The 10,379-nt window shown below is 43.2% G+C and overlaps 1 protein-coding gene across 3 annotated transcripts in view; it reads right to left on the bottom strand.

Moving 5' to 3' along the window:
* Positions 1-277: 277 nt before the first annotated feature.
* EGFLAM (EGF like, fibronectin type III and laminin G domains) overlaps positions 278-10,379 on the bottom strand; it is an 89,013-nt gene continuing 78,911 nt past the window's right edge. For 2 of the 3 annotated variants that reach the window (XM_054397761.1, XM_054397762.1), the window contains exons 19-24: positions 8,945-8,968; positions 6,705-6,783; positions 5,697-5,840; positions 2,954-3,037; positions 1,823-1,926; positions 278-432 (exon numbers count right to left, since the gene is read on the bottom strand). In XM_054397761.1, the coding sequence (XP_054253736.1) occupies positions 278-432; positions 1,823-1,926; positions 2,954-3,037; positions 5,697-5,840; positions 6,705-6,783; positions 8,945-8,968 (590 nt within the window). The remainder of the gene's footprint in view (positions 433-1,822; positions 1,927-2,953; positions 3,038-5,696; positions 5,841-6,704; positions 6,784-8,944; positions 8,969-10,379) is intronic. The other variant, XM_054397763.1, reaches the window with a different exon arrangement.

Here is a 10,379-nt window from a genome sequence, read left to right as displayed (position 1 = left end):
ACACATTTTTTTTGCCATTTGCATCAATGCACAACCTTTAGCATTTCCTAAACATTAAAGGGTAGAGGGGACACTTCCTACAGAAAATACTCGGTTTACTTGGTCAGGAAAGGAGAGGAAAGGAGATATTTTGCGGTTTTTTTGGTGTTTTCCTTTGGCTTTGCCACCTTCCCAGATGGGAAATATGGGCTGGTCATAGAGGGCTGTGGCAGCCAGCTTGTGCTCAGCCACACACACAAGCACAAGATGGGTCCTCAGTGCCAGGATTCCTCTCTTGTCACTTGGTCCCACACGTGTCGATGTTCTTCCCGTCGGTGGCATCCTCCACAAGTGAGATGTGGTAATCGGTTGAAAGCGTGAGGTGAGAGATGCAGCCCACCAGGCCCCTCATGTACTGCCTGTTCGTGTGCAGGGCTATTTCCTTCATGCCACCTGAGAGAAAGGCAGTGATGAGAAACTTCACCAATATGGGTGTCTGCTCCTGCTTGGCAGCCTGCCCAGCCAGGAAAACTATTAGCATTCCCAGTGCAGCTCAGAAGTGAATTTTAATTTACAGGTTGCTCCATGGTTTGTTTTTTTAATACATCTTTTAAGGACTCAAAAGTACAGAGAGAAAGAGCAAGAGATAATCATAGTATCACAGCATGGTCCAGGCCGGAAGGGGCCTCCAAAGGTCATCTAGTCTGACCTCCCCGCAGTCATCCCCAACTAGACCAGGCTGTCCAGGGCCTCATTGAGTCTTACCTTGAATATCTCCAGGAAAGGGGCCTCAACCACCTCCCTGGGCAACCTGTTCCATTGCTCCACTACCCTCATAGTAAAAAGCTTCTTCCTAACATCAATCTAAATCTGCCCTTCTCCAGCTTAAAGCCATTGCCCCTTGCCCTGTCACTGCAGGCCTTTGTAAACAGACTGTCCCCATCCTTCCTGTAGGTCCTCTTCAGGTATTGGAAGGCTGCTATCAGGTCTCCCTGGAGCCTCTTCTCCAGGCTAAACAACCCCAGCTCTTTCAGGCTGTCTACACAGCAGAGGTGCTCCAACCCCTTGGTCATTCTTGTGGCCCTGTTCCTGACCCACTCCACAGGTCCATGTCCTTCCTATGTTGAGGGCTCCAGACCTGCACACAGTACTCCAGATGAGGTCTCACCAGAGCAAAGTAGTAGAATCACCTCTCTGGATCTGCTGGCAGTGCTTCTTTTGATGCAGCCCGGGATGTCATTGGCTTTCTGGGCTTGCAAGCACATACTGTCTGCTTACGCCCAGCATCATCAGCACCTCCAAAAGTCCTTTTCCTGAGGACTGCTTTCTAACACCTCCTTCTCCAGTCTGTATTGATAGTGAGGATTGCTCTGGCCCAGGGGCAGAACCCTGCACTTGCTCTTGTTGAACCTCATGAGGTTCACCAGGGCCCACCTCTCCAGCTTGCCCAGGTCCCTCTGGATGACATCCTGTCCCTCTGGTGTATTGACAACACCACTCAGCTTGGTGACAAAGTAAGGTACTAATTATTTAATCCAGAAATTGTAGCATCAGTAAAAGCTGATAAAGCTTGTGCCCAGAGTCCCAAAAAGGTGCAGGGTTTGCAGCTACTGCTCACTTTAGGTAACTGCTGGACATGCCACAGTGCGCCCCGGGATGCTGGTCCTTTCTCATACCAGTTCAGCCCAGTTTCACTTATAGAAAATCAAGCTGTGAAGGACCAGAGGCTGCCCCGTGAAGCCTTCACCTTGAGATGGGCTGGAGCTGGGATAACCTGTCTTGCAGCCAGCATCACAAACACAAAAATACTTTTAGGTCCTGACCATGGACGGTGAGCACTCACCTACATAGAGATCTCCATTGATGTTTAACTGCCTCATCTTCCCTGGGGATTTACCAGTCCTAGCACCATAATCATCCACAGTTACTTTGCCAGACTGTCCATCCCTGAAACAAAAATCAAATCACTCTCATACATCCAGTCTACAGTTAGGTTGGAGGAGAAGTAGCAGCAGCATCTCCCTCTCACTAAGACATCAGCGCAGCTCAGTGCTCTGCAGGTTCACAGCAAACATGTTGAGAAGCCTCACACACACCACTATGCTACAGCAATCCAGACCCTTCAAGGTGGGAGTTTTCAAGGCCTAAGATGTCAGAGACCTGTGAAGGCCAGGGAACACATTTGTGGAAGAGCAAAAATGGGGGAAAAAGTACATTGCACAGCTAGGATAGAGGAGAGAATGAGCAATATAAAAAGTAAACAGCAAAAGCTTCCTTGGAAGGGAAGAAACAGGCAAGCTATGGTAAAACATATTTACAAGCAGTTTTCAGAGCTTTTAGAACACTGCCATTTCATATATGGTCAATAACTGCACTGAGAGAAGAGCTATTTGATGGTCATCTGCTTTCACTGAAATGTCATAACACGTTGTGCTAATCAAGACTGTGATTTCCAGGGAACCAACATCTCATCAACAGAGGGACATGTACTTTCTCTTCTGGGCACACTTGCCTCCCATGAGGTAATAAGTTATAAATAAGCCTTATATATTCACTGCAAGATGTCTACACCTCCTCCAAATAGAAAAAGTAGGCATACACTGTTGGTGCTCCAGTGCTTGTGCCAACCCACAAAACGCTCACTAGGGAATTTCAAAATGCAGACATTAAAGAAAAATACTCTTCACCCCAATGGTATGGGTTTAATAGAATGTCTGTCACAGTCCCAGAATAGCCCTGCATGACTTTGGCAGCCTGCCTTGAGCTGTTCAGAGTTGGCACTGTCACCTCTAATATAGAAATCTTTGTGTCCTGAAACAGTCGAGTTGCCAACTTTGGGAGTGCAACTCCTAAACAATGTCAGAGCATGAAGCCACAGTGATTCACACCTGACCAGCATCAAGACATGACAGTCAGCACCTTTAACAGCAAGGGCAGCGCTAGAACACCCCCAAGATGAAGCATGGGCACTTACCGAACAGCCTTGACTCTGTGCCACCGGCCATCACTGAAAGAGCCATTCACCATGATGGAGGCAATGCCACTGCCCAAATTGTAGCTACAATTGGAAAAACAAAACAAAACAAAACAAACCCCAAAAAGCTAGATTGTTAATGCCTCCCTTGGAAAGATCAGATGCATGACAAATTGTTCAGATGCTCTTACTATGTGCCTGCCTTGCTCAGTCCCCAGAGCTCCCCTTATGTCTCAAATTCTAAGGTGACCAGTGGCATAACTTGGAACCCCAACACCAATATACTTATTTTGCAAAGTCTGACTCATGGAGCTATGGGCAAAACTACCTCCTTTCCAGATCACCACCAACCCATGAGAGCAAGAAAAGGACTTCTGCACAGCAGTTCCTCCCTGAAACAGGAGATTATGAAGGTCAGTGACCAATAAACATCTTATGCATGAAAGAAATAGGAGGACACAAGTTCAGTTAATAAATAATTACAAGAACAGATCTACAAATCATCTGAGTTATAGGGAGGCTTGAGACCTGTTATGTTAGAAAGAACAAAGTCTAATAAATAAATGCAGAAATAAGCATGAAATACCCTGCTCCCATTGCAGCTCTGTTTACTTCTTTGTGTTTAATGTTACAAATATTACTCAGTAGACACAACACCATCATATTTACTCTTTAGGCACCTTAATATCTGGGTCCCAGAAATTTGGGCTGACCTTCATGAAGGTGAAATAGCTGCTTCATAGTGAGTCACTGGGTACTCAGCTGCCTAAGTAAGCATAATGAATTAACTTGAGATAGCTCTTGCTGGCTTTTGGCCCTTACCAAGCTAGACAGATTAAAACCAACACTATTACCTCTACAAATAAAGCTGAACCTGTAATTAAGTTTATGGCCAGGGCTATGTACTTAAGAACATCATGCTAAGTCATGAGCTGGCCAGAGCAATATGGTTGTCCTAAATCTGATTCTTCCCCAAAGGTTTAAGTGAGTCTCAAACAAGCATCACCTTATACTCAGGATGCAGATACCAGTCTAGGTCAAGAGCTACAGATGGATTTGGGTGTTTGGGATTGTATCTGAGTGTTAGATCTTTGGCTATAAAAATGGGATTTATATCCCTAATGACAGAGGATCCCCTGCAATAGTGATATAATCTTCTACAGCAGCAGAGTGCAACAGAGAGTATTTACAGCAGCTGTTACAGTGTCCAGAGAACCTGCTCTGCCAGGACAGAGAAAATGGAGAAGAAAAAAATATGTTTTGAATTTGAAACTGGACCAGAGCACAGATACCTAATTTTGGGCTGCAGGAAAGTACTTCTGACCAATTCACAGCCTTGATACAATCCTGAGCTTAGTTCTCAAAAGGTGGAAAAGTACCATGAGAAATAGTCTTTCTGAAAGAAGATTTATTATTTCTTTTTCACCTTTTGCTCTTTTCACCATCTTCTTCAGTGCTCCCTTTCAGTACACAGTGATCTATGACAGTTTTAATTTGGGATCTTAATTTTCCACCTTCCTAAATGCATGTGGAAGGTACAGATATTTCACTAAAAGTCATCTGTTTCAGACTAAAAACCTTTGTGTATCTTCATTTCTGGGGAAAGCAACAACCCTATTTAAAATGCAGTGTGCCTAGAAAACAGGCAGAATAGAACTGCTGCTGCTTCCTACCAGGCTCTCTCAAAGACATTTCAAACAAGGAATTTTGGAAAGTTAATCACAGAAAATCACATGCAAGGAAAAAAGCTAAAAAGAAAAAGCTAAGGAAAAAAAAAAAAGCTTAGAAGACTGTAATTTAAATAGAAATGTGTAACCTGCCTATGTGTCCACAGTAGCAAACAACAACCATGTACATCAAGTAAAAGGTAGCTTCAAATTAGCTTAAATTATTTTAAAAAATCATTGTTATTTAATCAATATGATGTTATGCCTCAATCAATATGACGTTGTGCCTCACAACAATCCATAATAATGATGGTATTTCTAGTTTGTTGTTTCGATATTTGTCTAACACAACCTAAAAGGCAATCATGAGGAAAGATAGGGCTTTCAAAATTAAAAAATTGCATGGAGTCTGCCTAAGTATCTGTAAGGGATAAAGAAATTCTGGAGAGAGAATGCAAGTTCAGCTTAGTATTTTCCAACACTTCTCAATTTCAGCTCTTTGACAGTAGTATTACTTGTTTCTTAAATAAGTCGTTCTGTGGATGGTGGCAGTAACAAAGCTTGAAAACAGCTAGGTTTGTGTTACAGGGTTGACCATTTCAGGGTTTGAGAAGGCAGGAGCCCTGCTCCCATAAGCAGTCTCCTTTGAAGAATAAGCCTGCAGTGAGCACAGAAGTTAGCAGAGCTTTTCCTTGACCCGTGTTCTCTCTGCAAACCCTTCACTTGCTCTGCTTAACTGAGATCACAGGTGTTTCAAAAGTCATGGAGGGGAGCTACTGATGGTACTTGTACCCTCATAAGGTGACTTAGAGAAAATCACAGTAAAAAACAGATGTCTTAAAAATGGCAGGGGGAGGGAGGAAAAGAGAGAGTGAGCAGGAGCAATGCAAAGCTTGCCGCACATTTACCTCTTCAATTCACATCCCTTCCTGGACAACAATGGGTCCCATGCACAAATCTTGAGAATATAGCTGTCTCACATTATACCAAAGGATAAACATGCAGTGAGCATTGTAGCAATTTCTTTGAGCCCTGTCTGTACTGTCTGCAAGAAAAATAATGGAGATAAAGTCTACCTGAATATTAATGCTCCTTCTTGAAGGCCGAGAGAAATGAAATCACTGTTACGTCGCATGGGACTGTCTCCCCTCCAAATCAAAAGACCTTCCTTCATTGTAGTTTTAAACCTCATGAACACATTTGTTCTTGATCCTGACACCCTGTTTAAAGGTACAAAAAAGAAAATAATAGTAAACTTTTGAACTAGGACAGTCTTCTTCTTAAAAAAAAAAAAAACAAACCCAAACCCAACATAAAAGATGATGCAGCATTTCTTCTCCACTGGTCTTCTGGGCTATTGTCTTGCAACTCTATTCTATTCTATGATAACTCACTTGTATGCTAAAAACATAAGGAACTCTGGTTAGCATTCCTATTTCTAGCATTTTGGAGTGGTGGAATTGAACTTCTTCCTCCAGAATCCTAAACACCATAGCTACTCACTTACTCCACACAAATAAGAAAAAATCCACTCTAACAAGCAAATTTTGAGAACATCCAGTAGATCTGATGCTCTCAGAAACGTAAGGGCAAATCAGAAAGTTCTGGTAGGTGAGAAGTACTGAGTTGTATCTGAGGATATTTGTGAATCCTCCTCTAAGCCAGTAGCTTAGTGTTGAAGCAACACACAAGCAATTCACTGGAATTTGGGCATCTTCTAGTGGTACAGAGCAGTCAAAAAGGTGAGAACAAAAATTTTAGTGTAAAGCAAGAGCTAAAATCCTTACTCTCTTCACAGATACAGGTCCTGTATGACTGTTTTTTGCTCTCTGAAAGTGCATACCTGTCCTTCACCACACCATACATACAGTGTGCATTTTATTTCTCTACAAGTTTCAAGATGGTCAGATATCATAACAAACTGAGCCATAAGAGTATGCATAGAAAATGCACTTTTTCCTGTAATTTAGAAATATGGCAAGTACAGATTAAAACACCTAAATATACAACAGCCTCACATATAAGGTTCCTAGCACTATAATGGCTAACAAACAGAATATTTATGTTCACAGGAGATACATTACCTTTTTAGTATATCTGGATTATCATACGTGAGGTAACTGCGACCAATAAATTGTGGGATTTCAATGGCTTCTGTAATGGCTGAAAAGTAAATAAAGATGGGGTCAGTTGGCTGACACACAAGCAGATGCAAAGGTGAAAAGAGACAAAGATGTTTTGTTGATTTATTTCCTGCATTGACAGGTACCTGTTGTTGGCACAGGCCTGAGCTGACTCACACTGGTTTACAAAAAGGCACCACCGCTTGCTACTTAGATGCAGGGGCAGTAGCGGAGATAGTTTAAGCGGCGGTCAGCTGCTCTGCCTCCAGCCTTCATGTCATATGCCTAATGTACTTCTCCACACAAATGTAAGTGCTGGAAAATAGGAAGTACTGGCAAAAAACATTGCAAATTTTATTTGTATCTTTTTCCACATTCTTTGATTCTCCGCATGGTCTAAGGCAACTCCTGCCAAAGCTTATGCATTAACCATGTTTTGCTCTAAGTTTAAGGAACCCCTCCCTGGCTCCTAATGGAGCATCACACAAAAAGCATTTGCTAGGACCTCTGACTCCAGCAAAGCTGGGAGGAAGCACTTGTGGCTTCCTCACTTTCTCTTTTTTTAATATGTGACTTCACACAGAGAGCCTACTGCTCACTCAGGGCTCACCTCTGGAGTGCGGTGTTGGGGGAAGCTATCTCCAGAGAGGACATACAAGAGTGTGCCTAATAGTCCCTATGGACTATTGAAAGCAGCTGAGACTACACTGAAGACTGTATGACAGAGGCTGCAAAATCTTTTGGTGCGTGCATTCAACATGCTACAGTGCTGCCTTGGAAGACGCTTTGCTCAGAGCTTATCTGTGTCCCCCACACAGCATCTCCTATTTCTCTAGGGAAAGCTTCTGTCACAACTGTGGTATACTGCTGCTGGGACAACAGCAGCACACATTGCAACTAGGCCTGGAGCTGCTGTACCACTGCCCTCAGAGAAGATTTTGGCAAAATAGCTCCGATGTGTGATATAAATTACTGAACATTCCTCATACACAGCCTTTGAATGGCTATGAGTACTGGCCTTAACAGATTTTCTTTCAAGTGAGCATCTTACAGGTTGCTGGTGATCTCTTATAACTGACTGCTGCATTAATACAAGGCAGTTTTACAAACTCCCTTACATAGCTGTCTTCATCCTGTTTTCTTCCTGAGAATTAGTTCCTTCAACCCACAGCTAATCCTGTCTATACAAACTTCAGTCTTTTCACAGCAGGAATACTTTAAGCAATGCAGAAGCTGACTGCACTTTTAAGAGCTCACTCTCTGTCTCTCTCTCTCTCTTTCTCTCTCTCTCTCTATATATGCAACAATTGGCAGCCAACAACAGCAATGTGAAACTTAGCTTTAAGTGCCAAGACTAAGAATTTTTGGTAGTGACAAACACTTATTTTCATCTGTAGTGAAATCAGGAAAGTTGCCTAACGTGTCTAAAGAAACAATCACAGGCAGTCACAGCCTGCAGCCTGCCATCATTGTTGGAAGATTGCAAAAGACACACTCCTTGCCAGGTCTGACTCTTTCTGCACTGGGTTGCCTCTAGCATGGTGGATGGCAGCAGAGCATGAAAGAAGTCCTTATTGCCCCATCACATCCCATGCTGGCAACAGAGCCTTGTTCTTGCCTTGAACAGGGGAATGTGCCTAGACCATGCAGCAGCCCTTGCTCTAGTGATCTGATTTCCCCTACAGAGATTGATGAGCATTTGCCTCTTGCTCTTCTGTATGCTTTTCACCTGCTGCACTGAATCTGATCACAGAAAATCAAGGGAATATTAGCAGTACCCTTGGATGCATGCAGGATCTTTGCAACTGGAACAGGGCCAGTAAGGTGATCTAGGACTGAATACCTTCACTCTCTGCTCATCATAAGTTGGAAAACACGGACTAAAGCTCTCATGATAAGTAGGAGTAAGCTCTGACCTGCAGGGCAGCCTAAAGTAGCCTAAAGTACCCCTCCAAAATGCTTAGCTGGCTTCCTGGCCCTAATGCTTTGTGGATACAGCAACACTGCTTCACACTTGGCAGGTGCTATGGATGCATTTATAGTAAAACAGGACAAGTTTTAAGGAAGGACATATAACCCCAGAAAACGTTTTGGCTTATTGACAGAAGCTTGCTAGGCTTAATGGAAATCCAGCATTCCGCTGGTTAGAGCAGTTAAAGATGCACAATGACAGCAGTTTTCACATCATTTGCAGTACTTACTGTTTAGGCAGTAGCTTCCACACTCTGCAGTGAGTCAGCACAAAACAAAACGAGAACATTCTGATTTTATTTTGCTAAAGCACAAAAAAAATCTCCTTTATCCAGTTTCATGCCCACCTTTCTGCAAACACATTATATCTGCTTCCCATTTGCATAAGCAACTACAATCACCTATGAAGGTAGCAGACCTGTATTATCACTTTGCCCGGAGTATTTTTATTTGCCTGCTCAAAATATACAAAGGTGCAGACAGGCAGGACTAGCACCAAACTCCTCTGTTATTTTCAGTATTCAAATCCCAGTGACTCTCTATGGGTTACCCAAGGATCAGCTCTAATCAGAGGAAAGCAACAGTTTGATGTTCTAAATCATCTTGTGATTAAGTACAAAAATATCTTTAACACTCCCCATAACCTGGACAGAAGATATAAAACCTAGCAATGCTGTCAGGAACTCTACTGAATCCTCGGTCGATGACCCATTACAATATAAATTAGTATCTCATACACCTCATAACAGCATAATTTGAATTTTCTAAATATCATGTGCAGTTCTGGAGAATGAGATGCAGGCCTTTACAAGAACTTTGTTTCTTTGGGGTATGGAGTTACAGCAGCCCACCAGCAAGCAGTATGGAGATGGCACCTTCAGCCTCTCACATTCCAGCTGAGTGCACTAACCAAAACACTGTTCTGAAATGTATATAGGTGTATCCTATCTTAGTTGTGCCTACACCCTGCTGAACAGGCACAGGTAAGGACTATTTTGAGAAATCTACTCCAGGTTTATTAAGGATGTTCTGGACTCAGGTTCAGGAGGCATCTCCATGTTCCTTGTACATCCATCAGGAAAAACATGACTCTGCACAAATGCAGAGGGTTTGAGCGGCAACTGAACTGCAGCCACAGGAACCAGGAATGGAAGACAAGCAACTCGTGCTTTTGGACATCCTTAAAAACTAATTAAGGTTGGATACACATAGGAAACTACACCCAGAATCCAGCCTAAATCAAAGGCATAAGTCACTTCAGACTGTCCCTGGAAGGCTGGACACACATTCAGGTTACAAGGAGGAAAATGGTGGTATGCCAGCCAAGTGGCTGCACTGCCCATGCCACTAGGCAGGTGCATTGGCAGGCAGTTGGACACACTGCTTTCAGGGCTTAGCATAGGTCAGAAGTATGAGTGGTGAGGAGCTGTGGCCCTGGCAATGCCCAGAAGCTGACTGAATGAGCAGTCACACACCCAAGCTGCACATTATTCACTTGCCTTGGCTCTCCCTGGAGACCTAAGTACTGCTGCAGATACTATCTTGAAGTCAGGAGTTTAACACCCTGCACATGCCTAGAAAACCAAAATCACAGTTCTCCCTCCTCCCCACAGAGAATGACGTTGCTTCAGTTATTAGTTAGACCACAACAACATAAGAAAAGAG

The sequence above is a fragment of the Indicator indicator genome, chromosome Z (genome assembly GCF_027791375.1).
Source record: "Indicator indicator isolate 239-I01 chromosome Z, UM_Iind_1.1, whole genome shotgun sequence".
Taxonomy (NCBI): domain Eukaryota; kingdom Metazoa; phylum Chordata; class Aves; order Piciformes; family Indicatoridae; genus Indicator; species Indicator indicator.
The sequence above is the reverse complement of the archived record's forward strand: the minus strand, read 5'-3'. Positions and strand labels throughout refer to the sequence as shown.